Source organism: Lithobates pipiens, unplaced genomic scaffold (assembly GCF_037356315.1).
Source record: "Lithobates pipiens isolate NorthernLeopardFrog02 unplaced genomic scaffold, aLitPip1_a1.2 Scaffold_18, whole genome shotgun sequence".
NCBI classification, from domain to species: domain Eukaryota; kingdom Metazoa; phylum Chordata; class Amphibia; order Anura; family Ranidae; genus Lithobates; species Lithobates pipiens.
In genome coordinates this window covers 522,430,853-522,452,044 of record NW_027507758.1, presented here as the reverse complement: position 1 = coordinate 522,452,044, position 21,192 = coordinate 522,430,853, and the positions used below count along the sequence as shown (strand labels likewise).

The window sequence follows — 21,192 nt, the reverse complement described above, 5'->3', positions numbered from 1 at the left end:
TAAAGAGATTTTTTTTTTTTTTTAATTGTGTCTATGGGGTCTATTTATAAAGGTATTCACCAAACATTCACACACCTGTCACCCAAGTTTCATTTATTTTTCTAATTGCATTTATGAAACATTTATGAACAGCCACCATTTCCTACTTTGTCACACAGTGGTTGTGCTCGACTACTCCTCACAATAGAAATATATTATATATATATATATATATATATATATATTTATTTATTTATACAAATATTGGAGGAGGTGGACCTTACTGATAAAGAAGAGGTATACCTAGTCACGGCTGATGTTGCGTCCCTATATACCATCATCCAGCACGATGATGCGATTTTGGCTCTGAATTGGGCACTCAGTCAGAGAGATGACTTGACACATAATCAAAAAGTCTTCTTAAGAAATGCTCTTGATTTTTGCCTAGGACACAACTATTTTTGGTATGGAGGAAAATTCTACTCCCAAAAACGGGGCGTCGCAATGGGAGCCAAGTTTGCACCTAGTATAGCGAACCTTTTTATGGGTGAGTGGGAAGACAAGAAGATCTTCTCTGTCAAAAGACAAGAATTACTGATATACAGACGGTATATAGATGACCTGATTTTCATCTGGGCTGGAACAAGATCTTCCCTCACAGATTTCCTTGCAGAATTGAACAACAATACTAGCCACATTAATCTGACGAGTGAAATAAGTGCTGAAAACATAAACTTTCTTGATGTTAATATCTACAGACATGGAGAGAGACTTGAGACTAAGGCTTATTTTAAACCTACAGATGCAAATAGTTATCTTCCAATGCAGAGTGGGCATCACCCGATTTGGCTAAAGAACATTCCAAAGGGCCAAGTGACCAGGATTAGAAGAAACTGCTCCAATGACAATGACTTCTATTCCCAGGCAAATATAATTAAAGAAAAATTCTTGGAAAAAGGTTATTGTGATAAACAATTGGATAAAGTGATTGAAGGAGTAGCATCTACATCAAGGAGGTATCCTCTTGAATAACAATAAGGCTAATCGCACTTCCAATAGTCATGAATGGAATTTCATCTCAGGATATCATTCACAATATAGGGAGGTGGAGAATACATTTCTTACACACTGGCATATCCTTTTGATGGATAAAACACTACAACCAGTGTTACCTATAAAACCTGGGTTTATCTATAGGAGGGCTCCCAACTATGCTGACAAGATTGTAAAAAAAGTGATAGACCCTCCCACCCACCCTCCTTCTTTTTGGGAGAAAGAAGGGTTTTTTGCCTGTAGACGTTGTAGGGCGTGTAAAGAAGTTAATGCACCAATAAGAGCATTGGAACGGTTCACAACAATTGGTAACAATAAAGAATTCACAATCAAAGGGTTTATTACCTGCAATACATCGTATGTTGTGTACGCTTTACAATGCCCATGTGGTTTGATATATATAGGCCGCACTAAAAGACTCTTAAGGATAAGAATAGCGGAACATGTGGCTAACATTAAATTGGGTTTTAAGGACCATAATGTGTCCCTACATTTTAAGATTTACCATAATCAAGATCCATCGGGACTCAAATTTTGGGGAGTAGAGCATATGAAACCCTCCTGGAGAGGGTCTAACCTTGTACGAGAGTTATCCAAACGCGAAACAGAATGGATATATTTGGTTGACACTCTAACACTAAAGGGGTTAAATGTCGACCTAGATATTAATTGTTTTATCAGTGACTATTAAATCTTTGATTGAGCCTGCTTTTTTTAATGTTATAATATTTTAATGTGATTTTTTTAATATTATGTAGTGGGCTGGGAGGGTATTCGATACAACAAATTGAATAATAAAGATATCCATCATATGAAGGGTATTGTATGTACTGCGACATTACCTCCATAAAGTGTCTAGATTTACCGTATATACTCGAGTATAGGCCGACCCGAATATAAGCCGAGGCCCCCAATTTACCCCCAAAAAAACTGGCAAACTTATTGACTCGTGTATAAGCCGAGGGTGAGACATGCCTGTCCATCCCTGTGTGTGTGTCCGTCCATCCCTGTGTGTCCGTCCATCCCTGTGTGTCCGTCCATCCATCCCTGTGTGTGTGTGTGTCCATCCATCCATCCATCCCTGTGTGTGTGTGTCTCCATCCATCCATCCATCCCTGTGTGTGTGTGTGTCTCCATCCATCCATCCCTGTGTGTGTCTCCATCCATCCACCCATCCCTGTGTGTGTCTCCATCCATCCACCCATCCCTGTGTGTGTGTGTATCCGTGTGTGTGTGTGTGTGTGTGTGTGTGTGTGTGTGTGTGTGTGTGTGTGTGTGTGTGTGTGTGTGTGTGTGTGTGTGTGTGTGTCCAGCCTACCTTTGTCCCGTGCCTTGCCTCCTTGCCTCCGTTCCGTCCCGTGCCGTGCCGTGCCGTGCCGTGCCGTGCCTTGCCGTCGTGTCGTGCCTTGCCTCCGTCCCGTCCCGTGCCGTGCCTTGCCTTGCCTTGCCTCCGTCCCGTGCCCTCTTCGGCGGCCATTGTAAAATTCAAAAGCCGCGCCTCCTCCTTCGCCTGTGATAGGCGGAACACTGAATTTCCCAGCAGCCTGTGTTCCGCCTATCACTGACATCGTATCATCCTCGTCCGTAGTACGAGGATGATACGATGTCCGTGATAGGCGGAACACAGGCTGCTGGGAAATTCAGTGTTCCGCCTATCACAGGCGAAGGCGGAGCCGGAGGCGCGGCTTTTGAATTGTAGAATGGCCGCTGTCTGTCTGCTCGACACGCTGATCGAGCGGGCAGACAGCGATGACTCGAGTATAAGCCGAGGGGGGCACTTTCAGCCTCAAAAAAGAGGCTGAAAATCTCGGCTTATACTCGAGTATATACGGTACCCACACCCACTCTTATAGACTATTATGATATACATAGAGAGGTTTTCTGACATCGACTGGTGTCTTGCCACTGTATTTACCCCATGACTGACACATTATGCAACATTCAATTTTTGGATAAGGGCTGGTGATTATGGGGATTGGGAGTGTCATAGAACGATCACCTCTGTTAGAAGGAAATGTGTAATATTCATAGTGGTTTTTAATATATTTGGAATACTCTCAACAGTTTTAATATGTTGATTATTTTAAATATTTTTAGTTTTTATGTTTCCTTTTCCGTTTACGATTTTGTCTGCGATTTTTTCTTTGGTGTTGAAAGGAGTTTAATTAGTATGAAGCCCCTTAAGATGGCACCCCATAGTGATAATAAAGATCCTGGGGATGACGGCTCCTTATAATACAATTAGGTTTCCATTTTTTACTGGGACGTTGGTCTCAGGATGATATGTGATGCAGTTTTGTTACATATGCAGTAAGGGTTGTATATACATATACATATATTTTTTATGATACATAAAACATATATATTATTCTGGCTCTGAGAGAGACGTTTTTTTAGAGAGATAATCTAGAAACCTTTATGTGTATAGAAAGTTCCTGTCTGTAAACTATATACACATATAGGGACTAGTTGATTACTTTATGACCTTTTTATCCTCTTCCTATGTTATCCTTGTTTACTGTGAGTTTTATAGTTGTTTATAAATTGAGGATATTTTTTAATTGTAATTTTATATTTTCAGAGACATTTGTGTTATGTGCTGCTCAGGTTATAATGTTCGTATTGTTTGACTTGCCTCTGCAATTAACAGATCGCGACGTATGCGGCGATCGTTTTTGCTTATGGCTATAGTTCCTCCCCGCATTTCATTATCAGGCTGCTTACGTCCGGTCTCCATGACGATGTGCAGCGTCGTGTGGGCTGGACATTTCGGGGTTGTCTGATTGGCTTGCGGAGAGAGGGAGGGCTGTACATATATTGGCCGGTTGCGTCGTGCAGCCACGCACTCGGTTGAAGTCGGAAGTGACGAAACGCGTCAGGGCGTGGCCTACACGACGCTACCGGAAGTGAGGTGTGCGCTCCACCGCTAACCACGGACCAGGAAGTGATACCCAGTGCATACAGGGGAACACTGGTGAATGGTTCTGGAATCGATAATTCGGTGAAGTACACGATTTTAACGCTGATGTTACTCTTTGTTAATGTACGCATATATTGAAGTGGGTGACTTTGTTGATATGTGTCAAACTTTTTAAAAATAAAACAGTATTATGCTATGTATACATTCTGTTTCATTTCTATGATATACTTGGAGGACTACTTGTGACTGCAACGCTAAAGGGGGATATATATATGAATATTACTATATCCATTGAAGTGATCACTCCTTAAGGCTTATCTTATCAGCAGTGTCTGGTGAGTTTAACCCCCGAGGGGGGCACGCATCGCATGTGGTGAAGCACTCCCGGTTTATGGTGGAAGAAAGTTTGGCAGCACCTTTGATCACCTTATAACGTTGATTAAATCACTATAGGCACTTTATCTGCACATTTTGGAACTGTCTAGTGATTTTTTTTGTTTATTACGACTTCTACAAAGGACTTTTTGTTATAAAAATAAGCGCTGTTTTTATACTGATATTCTCGTATATATTAATGAATTGTTCGTAGAATTTTATATTATATATATATATATATATATATATATATATATATATATATATATATATATATATATATATATATATATATATATTTATATTAGCATATACACGTGATTCCGCACTTCTGGGTAGGGGGCGGCACGTGCATCACTTCTGTTGTGATTAGTCACAGCAGAAGCCAATCAGCGGGTACCCGGTCAATGGATGTCCGCCAGCACCCGCTGGCACCTCATTCAATACAACTCCATTCATGCTGAATATTCTATGCAAATACCCACTTTTGACATTTTCACAGGCTTGGGCATGCTACTCTTACTTTGGTAAGCTTTTTATTAATTACTTGTCATGTCTTGGGGATATAATGAAAGGAAAAAAAAAAAAAAAGCTTTCACATCAACTTTTAGAAAGAGAAGTTTTACCTGGCAAGTTGACTTCCATCAGGTATTTCATACACAGCACATTGGGGTGATAAAAACATGTTTCTGTGATTGATGGAAAGCAAGGTAGATCTAGCAATACTCCAAGCTCATGGGTCAATTTAATAATTTCTCTGTACACTGGAAAGAACTGTAGAGAGAAAAAAAATATATACATTTTGTTTTATAACTTTTCACATAACTCATAAAAGGTGAGAAAATAAAGCATGCCATCATCTTCACAGAACAATACCCTATCAGAGACCAGATCCAAATTCTGACAATTAATAATTTTCTTGCTAGAAGTGCAGGTCAAATGACACACATATGACTAAACTGGGTCAGAAACAGAGGTGTAAATAACATCTACATGCCGAATAATAGATTTTATACCTTGGTATAACAGGAGCCGCAATGACGTCACTCTATTGCATGTGCACGGGAGTGACGGCTGCGGCACAGAGCTCTGAAAGGATGGCATCAGTATGTCATCTCTTCAAAGCGCATGCGCCAGCGAATTCACAGGCTGCACAAACACAGGATATCTCCTAACCGCTTGCTGACCAGCCGCCGTCATTATACTGTGACAGGTCAGCATGATCCCACAAGCCATTGTAGCTATACATCGGATTCTTTAAGCGGAATAGCAGGCACGCACCCGCTGCACTGCGGGGGTGCCAATGCTCGTAGGCGATGGTCATGGGCGGACACGAGAGGCAGAACAGGGACGTGTGTGTGTGTGTGTGTGTATAAACACACAAATCCCTGTTCTGTGAGGAGAGACAGATAGTGAGTTCCTAATAACTAGGAACCACAATCTGTCATCCCCTCTAGTCAGTCCCCTACAGTTAGAACACACAGTCAGAGAACACGGTTAAACCCTTGATCATCCCCTAGTATTAACCCCTTCCCTGCCAGTGACATTTATACAGCAATCAATGCATTTTTACAGCATTGATCCCTGTATAAATTGTCAATCGTCCCAAAAATGTGTCAAAAGTGTGCGATGTGTCCACCATAATGTCGCAGTCACGATAAAAAGCACAGATCACCACCATTACTAGTAAAAAAATAATAATAATAAAAATGCCATAAATCTATCCCCTATTTTGTAGACACTATAACTTTTGCTCAATCCAATCAATATACACTTATTGTGATTTTTATTACCAAAAATATGTAGAAGAATACATATCAGCTTAAACTGAAAAAAAAAATAATAATTGGGGATATTTATTATAAAAAAAAATATTGTTTTTCTTCAAAATTTACGCTTTTTTTTGTTTATAGAGTAAAAAATAAAAAAACTGCAGAGATGATCAAATACCACCAAAAGAAAGCTCAATTTGTGGGGAAAAAAAAGGACATCAATCTTGTTTGGGTACAGCATCGCACGACCGCGCAATTGTCAGTTAAAGTGATGCAGTGCCGCATCGCAAAAATGCGAAAAAGTCAAATTTTCCGGGGCTGAAGTGGCTAAACAATACACATTTAGGAGATATTCCTTGTACCTATAGGTAAGCTTTATTTTACGCTTACCTGTAAGTACAAGTGTACCGGGGTGTTTACTACATCTTTAACAATGTATTGACACCCACAGCTGATTACAGGGGCAGTGCATTTTGAACACAGTGGGAGAAATGTTCCTTTCCTGTAAAACATTCTGATGTTAACTGGCCCTTGTAAACCGTAATCAGCTATGTAAATAATAACCTTTTCTTAAAGAGGAATTCTGGGTATGGATATTTCATATATAGTTACATTGGTCCAGCTTGAAGCAAACTATGTATATGTAGACATATACCATACCTGGCTGATTCGAGTGGCATTGGGCAAGTATGGTATATACAAAGTTACATTGATTCAAGCTGGACCAATATAACTTTTGCATGAAATATACATACCTGGGATTAAGTTTAAAAATTAAGTCTGGGTTCCTGTCACTTTAAATTGTTTGTTTGTACCAAGCTGTCCCAAACAAACTATTTCCATTATTATGTGAGGCGGCCACTGTAGGCACTGTATCATACTGTATTTATCTGTAAAAATACAAGGTATTTTTCTGAATAGCTGAGAAGCATTCAGGCTGACTTGATTTTATTATGCCAGCAGAGTGGAAGTCCCCCACGCTGCTGCAAACAAAGTGGTGACATACTGTATTGTAGCTGTTGCTACTACACAATGATACAGTGCACACAGCACACAAATTACTTAACCACTTGCTTACTGGGCACTTAAACCCCTCTCCTGCCCAGACCAATTTTCAGCTTTCAGTGCTCTCAAAATTTGAATGACAATTAGTCATGCAACACTGTACCCAAATTATTTTTTTGTCCTTTTTTTTATACAAACAGAGCTTTCATTTGATGGTAATTGATCACCTCTGGGTATTTTATTTTTTGCGCTATAAATGAAAAAATACAGAAAATGTTGAAAAAAATGCATTTTTCTTCGTTTCTGTGTTAAAAATTTAGCAAATTACTATTTTTTCTTCAGAAATGTTGGCCACAATTTATACTGCTACATAACTTTGGTAAAAAATAACCCAAATTAGTGAATATTATGTGGTCTGTGTGAAAGTTAGAGAGTCTACAAGCTATGGTGCAAATCATAAAAAATTTATTACATCTGATGTACTGGCGGCCTCTCATTTCTTGAGACCCTAACAAGCCAGGAAAGTACAAATGCTCCCCAAATTACCCCTTTCTGGAAAGTAGACATTCCAAGGTATTTAGTAAGAGGCATGGTGAGTTATTTGAAGTTGTAATGTTTTCCCACCATTCTTTGCAAAATTAAGATTTTATTTTATTTAATTTTTTTTTCACAAAATTGTCATTGTAATACCTTATTTCTTTCACATGGCTTGTGCATACCTAAATGACACCCCAAAATACATTCTGCTACTCCTGAGTATTACGATACTACATGTGTGGGACTTTTTCACTGCCTGGCCACATACAGAGGCCCAATATGCAGGGAGCACCATCGGGTATTTAAGGAGCATAAATTACACATGCAACTTGTTGACTACCTGTTACACTTTTGAAAGCCCTAGAGCACCAGGACAATGAAAACGCCCACAAAATTACCCCATTTTGGAAAGCTAACACCCCAATGTATAATCTATGAGGCATAATGAGTCTTTTGAATGGTTCATTTTTTTTCCCGAAAGTTTTTGGAAAATGTGGAAAAAAAAAAATGAAAACACTTTTTTTTAAACAAAGTTGTCAGTTTATAAGATATTTCCAACACATAGCATTTACATAGCAAAAATGACACCCCAAAATACATTCTGCCACTCCTTCTGAGTATGGCGATACCAAAAGTGTGAGACTTTTACACAGCCTGGTCACATACAGAGATCCAACATGCAAGGAACACAGTCAAGTGTTCCAGGGACACATAGCAAGAATTACACCTCAAAATACATTATGCTGAGCAAAGGGTAAACAAAAGGCACAGATATTGTCAGCAGTGCCAAAAATATTGGTCCTGGTAGTAGGCAGGCCCTTGTGCTGTGGTCAGTGCGACAGGTAGTGGCATGATGGCAGTAAATCCTGCAGACAGGCAGAAGTAGGGCCTCATTCAGGACAGAATGGGGACAGGGGTAGAGGCTTCTCGCATCCAAATCTCTTTGAAGCCTCAGAGTCTCCAGACCCTAATCTAGGAATGAGAAAAAAAAAATTAAAATAGTTTTCTTCACCCAGAAAAACTTCTGGAGCCTCTCACATATGCGAGACCCCTGTGTTGAATTTCACTAGTCCAGTAACAGGGTACAAAATCAGTCCAAGAGGCAGGCAAAAAACTTGGTTAATCAGTCCAAGGACAGTTCCAGATCAGGCAGAGCTATGTACAGAATTGTTAGGCAGAAGCATGGTCGAATAACAGTACAGGGTCAGTTCCAGATCAGGCAGAGGTATATACAGAATCGATAGGCAGAAGCATGGTCAAATAACAAGCCAGGGTCAGTTGCAGAGCAGGCAATGGTGTGAAGGTAAATGGCAGGAACTGAGGATTACGTTTGCCATACTTCACTAATAATTTATTGAAGTATGGTAACGGCGAAAACAGTCACCCATGCAGAGGACTGGTTGGGAAGGACAATGGGGACAATAATAAGATGCGTCTCTTCTGACTCCTCCACTGATACACACCTTACATTTTTTTGACATCTTTGGTCTGTTGGTTTGGGAAGGATTTTATCGGGAAAGTGGTGTTCGGAGAGTCAACTAAGAACATTTGATCGCATGTTTTCTGGTGGGTTGTTCGGGAATATAAGGGCAGTGAATATTTCATCCTGGTAGCCAAGGAAGGGTTGGGGGTATTGGGTGGAGTTGTGGTAAATTATATAGGAGTTGTATATGGCCAAATTAAAAAAATATATTGCTACTTTTTTATAGCAATGGTATGTCCGTCTTGTGGCAAGGTATGGTTCAAGCATTTGGTCGTTGAAGTAGACTCCCCCCATGAAGAAATTTTATTCATTGAGGCATTTTGGCTTTTGGATTGGGCCATTCCTTCTGGGGACTTCCACAAAAGTATTATTGTGGATCAAAGACAACATGTAGACATCCCTTCTGTCCCTTCACTTCACTGCCAGAATCTCCTTGTTTCGTAGACATGCCATCTCTCCTCTTCTCAACTTCATATTGACAAGTCTTTGAGGAAAGCCCTTCCGGTTCTTTCTCACGGTGCCACATACTGGCATTTTCTTCTGGTGAAGGTTGTGGAAAAGGGGCAGACTTGTGTTGAAGTTGTCTACATACAAGTAGAATCCTTTCTCGAGTAGGGGGTATATGAGGTCCCAAACAAATTCCCTGCTTGATCCCAAGTAGTCTGGGCAATTAGGGGGGTGCATTTGGGTGTCCTTCCTCTCGTACACTATAAAAGCATATGTGTACCCTGTGGCTCGGTCACAATTTATACACATTCACCCCATAGCAGGCCCTTTTTCTGGGAATAATTTGCTTGAATTTAAGCTCGCCGCTAACGTTAACAAGGGACTCATCCACACATATGTGTTGGTCTGGGGTAAACAACTGGGGGAATATTTCTGAAAAATAATTTCGTAGTGGCCGAATTTTTGTAAAGCCTGTCATAATTTGGGTCATTTCGATGAGGGCAATGGGTATCATTGAAACGTAGGAACCTCATGATCATGAGAGATCTGGTTCTGGGCATTACCGCGGAGAAGATCGGCATGTCGTGGATGGGGTGGGTTGACCAATAGGAACGCAATTAATTTTTTTTGGCGAGTCCCATACAAAATGCGAGGCACAAAAAAACCTCCAACTCCTCCACTGTTAGGGCTTTCCACTCGTAGGGATGGGCATAATAGGATGTTGGATTATTAAAAATAAATGGTTGTGCATATAGGCTGCACTGGGCCACAGTTGATGCTAGTATGTCCTCCGTAAAAATGAAATAAAAGAAATTGATTAGGGAAAAATTCTCTGTGTCTACCTGGACTCCTGGCTGGGCAGTGAAAGGGGGAATGTTAGCTTCTCCTGAATTAGGAGGAAGCCACAAGGGGTTCTGAAAGGCATAGGGAAGTCTAGCATGGGTCCTAGCCCTTTCAGGCTGAGGTAACACCCAACTTGGCCTTTCTTGCCGAGGTACTGCGGTGCTGATGGATGCCACTGCCTCCTATCCAAAATGCCTTTGTTTGGCGGGCAGAATATCTTCCTCCTCTGAATCTGTCAGTGTTTCACTACGGAGGACTGGCTCATAATTTATGTCAGACTCAGAATTCAAATTTGAAAGGAAATCCGAAAAAAAGCTTCTCATTGCTTTCGTCAGCCGTGGAAAGTATTTTATATGCCTCCTCGGCGGAAAAGCATCTTCTGGACATGGTTGCTAGTGGTGATGAGACTGCACAGGTGTGTGGTAAGCCTGCAATGATGAGCCTGCACAGGTGTGTGCTAATAAGCCTGCACTGATGCGGTGGCACAGATGTGTGCCAAGCCTGCACTGATGAGCACAGATGTGCACTGATTGATCACACAGATGGGCACTGAATAATTGCACAGATAAGCACTAAGGTGGCACAAATGGGCACTGATGAGTTGGCACAGATGTGCACTGATGAGGTGGCACAGATGTGCACTGATGAGGTGGCACAGATATGCACTGCTGAGGTGGCACTGATTGCACAGATGTGCACTACTGAGGCAGCACAGATGGGCACTGATTAATGGCACAGATGTGCACTGATTGATTGCATAGATGTGCATTGAGGCGGCACAGATGGGCACTGATGAGGTGGCACAGATGTGCACTGATCACTTATGGCACTGATCACTGATGCCACAGATGGGCACTAACTATAGATGGCACAGACTGACACTGATCCTAATTGGCACCATAGCACCGATTGGGCAATATATGATGATTTTTTTATATTTTTTTTTAACTGTAATACTCTTAAATCACTCACAAATTCAGCACAGATCCTTTCTCTCCTCACACACGGTCTCATGTTTACATTTGAGATCATCTCTCATTGGCCACGCCGATCGCATAGTAAATGGCCGCTGCAATAGGCCATTTACAGTGATCTGTTATTGGTTGTGTCCAAGGGACATGGGCAGCACAGATTTTCCCTGATGCGCGCTTTCAAGGAGCAAGGAAAGGGGAGGATGCCTATTGACAGCCTCCCGGCAATGTAGGTCCACGTTGTAGCTGTCATTCGGCTATAGCGCAGATGGGAACTGGTTAATGATGCAAATGATTCATTTGGGCAAGCTAGGCTTACACAAAGTGAAAGGAAGCCTGGACTTTAGCTTTAGGACCCCTTTTATGTGACTTCACAGGTAGTGGCAGAAGTTAAGAGGAATACAGGTTGGTAAACATTTTAAACAGTATTACTTATACTGACAACCAGCTGCTGCTGTCCCGGCCGGGCATGGGCCTTCTGTGTCTTGGGAACAAGCACACACGGGTGGGGGGGAGCCTAGAGCACTGGTGGGGGACCCGAGAAGAGGAGGATCAGGGCTGTTCCATGCTATTGCACAAAGTACAGTAAAACCTTGGATTGAGAGTAACTTGGTCTGCGAGTGTTTTGCAAAACAAGCAAAATAGTTTTATACAAATTTGACAATGTTTTGATATACAAGTAGCATAATATCGCAATGGAGTAAAAAAGGCAAGAGAGGTGCCTCTAATGCTGCGTACAAACGATCGGACTGTCCCGCGGACAGTTTTGAAGTTTTGACTCAAAATTGAATCCTCCCATCTGTGTGCTAGTCCGCCGGACTTTTGAAATGAACGGACTTGGCCACACATGGAGAAAAGTCCTTTCATTTTGAACATGACTCCAGGTAGACGGGACTAGCGAAGGAAGTCAATGTCGCTGCCTCCATCGGTGAGATTGACACCTCGCTGGCCCCGTCACCTGGTATGGATTTAATGGGGAACCCCTACGCCAAAAAAAACAGCGTGGGGGTCCCCCCAAAGTCCATAGCAGACCCTTATCTGAGCACGCAGCCCGGCCAGACAGGAAAGGGGGTGCCGCGTGCCCTCAACATGGGGGGGGGGGGCGCTTTTGGGAAGGGTAGGCCCTGCGGCCCCCCCACCCCAAAGTACCTTGTCCCCATGTTGATGAGGACAAGGGCCTCTTCCTGACAACCCTGGCCGTTGGTTGTCGGGGTCTGCGGGCGGGGGGCTTATCGGAATCCGGGAGCCCCCTTTAATAGGGGGGGCCCAGATACTTGCCCCCCCCAGAGGGGTCTAGGAGGTAAGAACAGAGGAGGGACATATATTTTATATATATTTATATATATATATTTTTTATTTGAGGTGGAGGTACACAATTCAGCTCCGCAAGTTGCGCTGCTCAGATGCAGCCTGCCCACTGCCTTTCCTGGTGGAAAGAGCTCAGTAAATATACTTTCATACATTCCCTCAGCCAGGTGCTGAGACTGATGTGCGGCAGCTGACAGGAAGCAGCAAGTCTAATCCAGGCAGCGGCAGGTGGTGTGGCTGCACAGTGAGGGACACCAATATCTGTTTAGAGTCCACACAATCTTCACTGTGCTTGTGATCCGGATCATATGTGTGGCGGCAAAAAGGTGGGCTTTAACATACGAGTTGCTGGGTTGGCAGTGCATTTTGTTTCAAGGCAGGGAGTGCAGAGGTGCTGTCGAGGGCGAGGTTGAAGAGGGGGCCCCATTGAGTAGGCTGTATGGGGCCCCGGGATTTCTAACAGCGGCCCTGTCTGGTCTCATTGGATTTGGCATGAGATTTGGTGATGTCATTATGGCGTTGGTCTCTATTTTCATTGCTGCAAAGAAAGCTGCAGTGCAAGGAGCCATATTCATTCTGTGAATCTTTGTCTTCTGCACCTCCACGACAGCTTCTTGGTCATTATAACCGATGCTGGTAACAAGTACCACAGTATGAAATAAAAACTGACTGTGCTCTCCCTTAGCAATCATGGAACAGCAGAGAAAAGTTTGATTTCATATCGAATGTCCGTGTTATTTTTATGGGAAGTAAAGATTTCAGGGAAAAGAGGAGTCAGAAGGCTCTTTTTATTATTCAGGAAACATGAGAGCATTTCTGTCCTTTCTTGTTTTGGTGGTCTGTATTATTGCAAAAAGTAGTTTTGCATATTAAAGCAGACTCCCAGGTCCAGACCATCAGCACATTGTAAAATTTGAATTTTTTTAAAAAAAATTACACAACACAAATGACAGTTGTAAAGGGAGTTATACTTCAGGTGTCCATTTGGGCAGCATGTTGTCTAAATACCGTTCTGTATGTGCTAGTGTGCCAAGTGACTTCTACGAGTTTTCAAAAGAATGAAGGTAGAGGGAAGCAGTGCACTGTATGTTGATGCTATTAAATGCTGTATTTGGTCCTGCCTACAGGGGTGATGTGGGGTATCTACACACTGGCTTGTGATGACACGGGGGCCAAAACATGACCGCTACATAAATACCACATCACACTACGGGGTGCATTTATAAAAAATAATTTGCAAAGGTATTCATCATGTGAAACTGGGTGTACATATGCATTCTGTGCAAATGGGGGCAAAAACAAATGTTATTGTGCCATTTTTGTCTTCAGGTTGAATGTTTTTCATTCATGTGGTATAGTCCAAAGCACAAAAGCATGGAATTATGCACACTAGATGGAGTGGGCAAGTATAGTAAATAAATAATTTTCTATAATCATCACCTCCATCTAGTGGTCATAATGTGGTATTTTCCTGATTCACTCTATTCTGTATGAATGAAAAACATTGGACCTAGAGAGAAAATAGCCTTATAACATTCGCTTTGCCCGCATCCACATAGAACCAATGTGCATGAAGTTTTAAAGTACAAATAAGTTTTATAAAATTTGCCCTATGTAAAAAATAAAGCATAATGTCTTTCTTTACATCCATTTCTTTATCACATTATAGCATCTGCGGTTGGAACCTACAATAAGGTAGATGCATAAGGTTTTATTAAAATGATCACCGCAGTGACCTAAAAGATTACTTGAGATATGGGGAAACCTTTATAATTATTATGCATTAGATCTCTGTGGTTTTTAACTACCGTTCTAATGGTATACCCACTCTGTATAATCCTTAAATTGTCTGTCGGTGTTTGATGCTGTCAACATTGATAAAACATATGAAGAAAATGTTTACTGGATCTCCCATATGCAGGTAGTGATTGGTCTTCTGCAAACAAAGCAACACCAAGCCAACACCGGCACATGCTAACATGACAAGATGAATGGACCAGATCTGCCCAGACATTATCAGGGTGAGGTGAACAGCGCTACTCCTTTTCTCGGCCTTGACAGGACATATAAGTGGGTGGCAATTATAAAAACATGTAAAGACAAAGATCTACACAAAGATAATGCACCTTCTCACGCTCTATTACAGGGTTTAGCTTATATCACATAAAACTGAACTGCAGTAGTGTACTGTACAAACTCCAGGTTTTAGTTTCAATTACTTTCTATTCAGTTTTGTAGGTTAAGAGAATAGAAGATACTTTATTCCCCTTAAGGAGATATAATGCTAGAGAGCAGACATGCTTTTTTTTTTTTTTGGAAAAAGCATTAGACAGAGAATTTAGCAATTTACAAATGCAAACCCAATTATTTTTTAATCAAAAGTCAACATATTATTGGTCCTTGAAAAAAAAAAAAAAAAAACAATGTATTACGACATACCTACAATAACAGGTTTTTAAAAGCAATAAAAAAATCATTTCCCAAACATAATAAGCAAACTAGGTCATCATTATACAGTAGTTACCTTAAAAAGAGTTGCAGCCAACTCCCTAAGAGTAAAATCACAAAGGGCAACAGAGGCAGCTTGAAAGAGATTCCTGGTTCAATCATGGTCAAAACAGGTATTCAATCAACCCATATTGAAACAGTTGAAAATACTATATACTATACAAAAAGCCAGAAAAAATATATAGGTGGCTCACAGGTGAAACCATCAAAATAGCAAAAGCAGCAGGAAAACGGGAGGCTGCAGGGAGATTGAATGCTGATTTCCAAAGGGCAGCAAGGAAAGGCAACAAAGTTTAGTGGGTCCAGTAATGCAATCAGCTAGAAGAGGACTGCATGAAAGACTCAAACACCATTTAGGCCCCCTGCACACGGGCATCATATTTTACTGACATTTACCCAGGAACTTGTGATGCCCGTGTGCAAGGGGCCAAAAACTGTGTAAATGTTGAGTATATTTGATTAAAGGTGTGCAAGCGTATAGACAAGTACAATTCTTCATCATTGCTAGTATTGTAATATACTCACTTATAGGTGTCCTTTTATGAAGCAGTGAAATCTATTCACTGCTTCATTCTCCGGCATTCACATAGGAGATCTTTCTCCTCTGTGTGCCACTTTATGAAGCGGAGTAGATCGCTTCACCCTTGGAGGAGTGAAGCGATCTACAAACGCTTTTAACTCTGGAGAACGGCCCCTAATACTGGAATCTCGTGAGACTTTACGAGATTACAGTACTAGAAATTCACCAATACACAGAGATGTCAATTTATTAAGCAGTGATAAATTATCACAGCTCAATACACTGACACACGGTGTGATCAATGTTAGTGAAATAAAGAGTCCCCCAACATAATATATACATGTATATACACACACATATATATATATATATATATATATATATATATATATATATATACACACATAAATATGACAGGGGGACATGGTTACAGTGTTGGGGGTCTGAACGAGGCATAAGGAAGTTAATTATCTTCCTCTTTCCTCCTCAGATCCCCCCACATTCTCTCTTCACTCCCCGGTTCTCCACCTCTGAGCTGGTGAATCAGGGAGTGTGAATTCTGACACAGATCACAGCTTCATAAAGTGACCGTTACTGTGTCATTCTATGAGGATTCTCAGTGTGCAGAGATAATCGGCGGGAGAACAAGTTCAAACACTTCTCCCCTGATTATCTCTGGTTTATATACTGTTTATGGGCTGTGATCAGCGGCGATCCTCTGGATCTCCACTGATCACTTCTTCATAAACTGACACCATAATCACATAAACATTAAACACGCAAGTAAATTACTGCAATCAAATGTACATTTTTCTATTTTTGTTTTACTGCTCTGTTCTCATCACTGTCCCATAGACAACAATGCATTTAATTTCAGATCAGCAAAAATCTCAGCATTTTTTATTCCTGTGTGCAACAGGCCTTACGGCTTTCAAAGGGCATCATCAAAAAGAAAAAGTGTTACTAAACCCAGGAGCCTGCATTCACTATAACTGGTCTCCTACAGCACACAGAACAAGGATGCATAGTATTAGTAAATATAAACTGCTAAATACTAGTGATGCACCGAAATTTCGGCCGCCGAAACATATCGGCCGAAAATGCCCTTTTCGGCAATTTGCCGAAAGAGAAAAACGGCCGATAATGGAGCCGAAAATGGGGCGTGGCCTGGGTGGGGGCGGGGCTCTGCCCCCGCCCCTGGTGACGCCCATCATAGCGCAGGAGAGCCACCTCCGCCGCCTTTTTGATAACAGCGCCGGGAACATCACAGCTTTCATTTCAATTGCTGTGTGTTCCCGGCCATGCGCCGTCACACGCAGCCCCTCCCCCTTGTCCGGGCACTTAGATAGACAGATCATCCGCAGGATTGGACGGATGATCTGTCTATCAAAGTGCCCGGACAAGGGGGAGGGGCTGCGTGTGACGGCGCACGGCCGGGAACACACAGCAATTGAAATGAAAGCTGTGATGTTCCCGGCGCTGTTATCAAACAGGCGGCGGAGGCGGCTCTCTTCCCTGCACACAGTGCACAGGCTGGCTGCAAAATGGCACACAGGCTGCAATGGGACACACTGGCTGCAATTGGCTGCAATGGGGCACACTGGCTGCAATTGGCTGCAATGGGGCACACTGGCTGCAATGGGGCACACTGGCTGCAATTGGCTGCAATGGGGCACACTGGCTGCAATTGGGCACACTGGCTGCAATGGGGCACACTGGCTGCAATGGGGCACACTGGCTGCAATGGGGCACACTGGCTGCAATGGGGCACAGTCCCCAGTCTCTGACCATCTCCTGTACCGTGTCCCCAGTCTCTGACCATCTCCTGTACCGTGTCCCCAGTCTGACCATCTCCTGTACCGTGTCCCCAGTCTCTGACCATCTCCTGTACCGTGTCCCCAGTCTCTGACCATCTCCTGTACCGTGTCCCCAGTCTCTGACCATCTCCTGTACCGTGTCCCCAGTCTCTGACCATCTCCTGTACCGTGTCCCCAGTCTCTGACCATCTCCTGTACCGTGTCCCCAGTCTCTGACCATCTCCTGTACCGTGTCCCCAGTCTCTGACCATCTCCTGTACCGTGTCCCCAGTCTCTGACCATCTCCTGTACCGTGTCCCCAGTCTCTGACCACCTCCTGTACCATGCATGCAGTCTCTGACCACCTCTTGTACCATGCATGCAGTCTCTGACCACCTCCTGTACCATGTCCCCAGTCTCTGACCACCTCCTGTACCATGTCCCCAGTCTCTGACCACCTCCTGTACCATGTCCCCAGTCTCTGACCACCTCCTGTACCATGTCCCCAGTCTCTGACCACCTCCTGTATAAAAATATTTTTTAAAAACAGTCATTTTCGGTATCGGTGCTGTTTCGGTATCGGTTTTCGGCCTAGTATATTTTTCATTTTCGGTATCGGTTTCGGCACCAAAAAACCCATTCGGTGCATCCCTACTAAATACCTTTTCTCAGCAGCAGTTAAAGCAGTTGTATGACTTCTATGAGTGTTTGATTAAAGATTGTAGGAGGAGATTTCATTCTACTCCTATTGTCCTATAAGGCTGCAGGACCCCTGACTTTTTGTTTGGACAGTGCTGATTGGCCCTGTGCTGATCACATGCACTCCCCCAAGAAGAAAATTAAAAAAACTAGCAATACACACCAAATAGCATGTGCAGCTTGTCCCCTAGCCTATGTAATATCCAGAGATGGTTTGGGGACTATGGAAGAAGGGGAGGTTTAGAGGAGACAGGGTCAAACAGCCATTTTACACAATCGGGGGATTAAACCCTTTGGTTCCACAGTGAGTATAATAAGCATCCTTTACTGCATATACAGACTGATTTTACTGTTGTGGGTTTAGTAACACTTTAAGGGATAGAAGCATCTGACCAACAAGGTGTTAAGAGCAGATGGTGAGAATAGGCTGTACACAAGCAACATTTGGGCCAAGACCCCTAGGAAGGTGGGGAAACTGAAGAGGACGACGACAACAGGATCCCAGGTGTCTACACTATCTCGGGGATATTGCTGGGACTTGTTCCACTCTCAACAATCACTGCCCTTTGCCAGTAAACTCTTCCAAAAACGGGCGAAACCAAAGACTGCTCTACTTTTTAAAATGATTGCCCCTATCCCTTATGCTAGAAGAATTCTCAGATCATACAGCATCTGGCACAGATTGTGGAAAGGATGTTCAAGGCATCTTTTATTAGGGTCATGGCACACCATATTGGACCAGAAAACCTTATAAACGTTAATGAAACATCCATATATATTTCAGGGACTACAAGAAAGCTTTGTGTCAATCACTACAAGCTATAAAGAGCCCAACAAGACGTATGGGTGCCAAAGCATCTCATCAAGTTGATACAGTCGCTGTAGACAAACAAGCCATGGTGCAAACACATATAAAGACACCAACTGGTTCATTTTAGAGAGGGAGAGTGTAGTAAGGCTGAATTCTTCCCCTTTTCTTGTTCAACCTGTATGCTGAAATAACCATAAGGAAGCTGGAACCTGCTAGAAAAGCAAGGAGGAAGGAACATCAATCACCTCTGATATGCTGATGACACAACTCTCCTCTCAGAAAGATGGCCTGAAACATCTGGTCAAAAAAAAAAATCAAAGGAAAATGCTAGAAGTTTTGCCTCCAACATCAAAAAGAACGAGATATTGAACACTGCAAGGAATGGATACGATAAAAAAAAAATTGGCGGTGAGAATTAAACAAACTAATACTAGAGAGCGTAAACCAGATATTTCACTCAATGGAAACAATGGCAAAGCCCTAGCTCACCACTATCAGACATTTCATGTGATCTGGAAAAAAATGTTATTCTTGGATTGGTTAGTGGCAAATGGAACCAGGAACATGATTGTTAGACACCAACAACCAAAAGAAGCAGCACAAGATCAGAAAATTGACCAACATACTGTATAAAGCACAAGCGCGCGCGCGCGCGCGCACACACACACACACACACACACACACACACACACACACACACGAATAAACAAAACTACACCTGTTAGTAGATACGATATATATGGCTAGCCTTGCTAGCGTCAGTAAAATACTATAAACACATTCTACAGAATGACATTCAAAGCATTTATAAAGCCAAATTTGTTTTTAAATGAAAATAATAAGCATGTTATACTTAACTGCTCTGTGCAATGTTATTGCACTGAGTGGCCCCAAACATCTTCTGGGGTCCCCCATCAGCAATCTTGGTGCCTTCTCTTGTGTATTGCCCTATAGCAAGCTACTTGCTATGGGGCAGAAATGGGGGCTTCCTCCTGAGCCACGCTGTGTAAGTCCATAGACACACACAGCACAGGCAGGCCTACTGCTCTCTGCCAATGGCGCCGCCTACTGTCCAATCCATCTCTGAGAAGAGAAAGACAGGTGAGAACAACTGCAGCTGGATACAGCGCTGGATTGATACAGGACTAAGATAAATGTTTGGGGGGAGGGACTGCATTAGTGTAAAAACAAGTTTTAGCTTTAGAACCACTTTATGTAATAAATTGTCAATTCCATTTACCGCATACTATGGTCTACCACTATGTACATGTTCACCATACTATCCAATCCCAAAGAGACTACACAATGATATTTAGACCAATTATTGACCAACTGAGCCAAGCTACCCAGGTCAAAGATGTTCTCTCTACATGTGACTATGCCCCTGCCTGGTTCAAGAATTACCCAACCAAGGCCAGAGCTCAACAGGAAAAAGATATAGACATCCTTAAAAATGAAACATAGATAGGATATCCTAAGGATATATAAGTCTTGCTTAAAGTGGATGTAAACCTGATTCATGAAATTTGAGCTGGAAACATATCTGCACTGTTTCTTTATCTCTCTTCTAAGCCCTATGCCTTGTAGCTTTGTCCTGCTTCGATCCTCTGTTATCAGCCTAATAACTTTTGACAAGCTCTCAGAGACAGGAGCCTGAAGTGTGTGGGGGAGGTTGCTATCAATAGAGTAGCACACAGCTCAACTATTCACAGGCAACCTTTGAATGTGTGGGGAGGGGGTGTGAGCCTTTCCTCAAATCAGCTGTCTCAGGCCGCGTACACACGGGCGGATTGTCTGGTCAACTAAGTTCGTCAGACAATCCGACAGACAGTACGTCCAAACTTTTGAATGAACGGACTTGCCCACAAACGGCACTGTTTGAGCGGACTAATACGGCGGACTAAGTCCGCCATACAATCCGCTCTACTTTTGAAATGAACGGACTCGCCCACACACGCGGAGAAAAGTCCGCTCATTTCGAGCGCGTCTCCAGGTAGGCGGGGCCCGCGAAGGAGACGTCGCGGGCCCCGCCGCCTGGAATGGACTTAAAGGGGAACCCCAACGCCGAAAAAAATCGGCGTGGGGGTGCCCCCCAAGTCCACAACAGACCCTTGTCCGAGCACGCTACCCGGCCGGCCAGGAAAGGGGGGCGAGCGAGCGCCCCC

General features: G+C 42.7%; 1 protein-coding gene across 2 annotated transcripts in view; it reads right to left on the bottom strand.

Annotated features, from left to right (window-relative positions):
* TAF1B (TATA-box binding protein associated factor, RNA polymerase I subunit B) overlaps window positions 1-21,192 on the bottom strand; it is a 247,607-nt gene that overhangs the window by 115,723 nt on the left and 110,692 nt on the right. For both annotated transcript variants that reach the window (XM_077488766.1, XM_077488767.1), the window contains exon 9: window positions 4,954-5,101. In XM_077488766.1, the coding sequence (XP_077344892.1) occupies window positions 4,954-5,101 (148 nt within the window). The remainder of the gene's footprint in view (window positions 1-4,953; window positions 5,102-21,192) is intronic.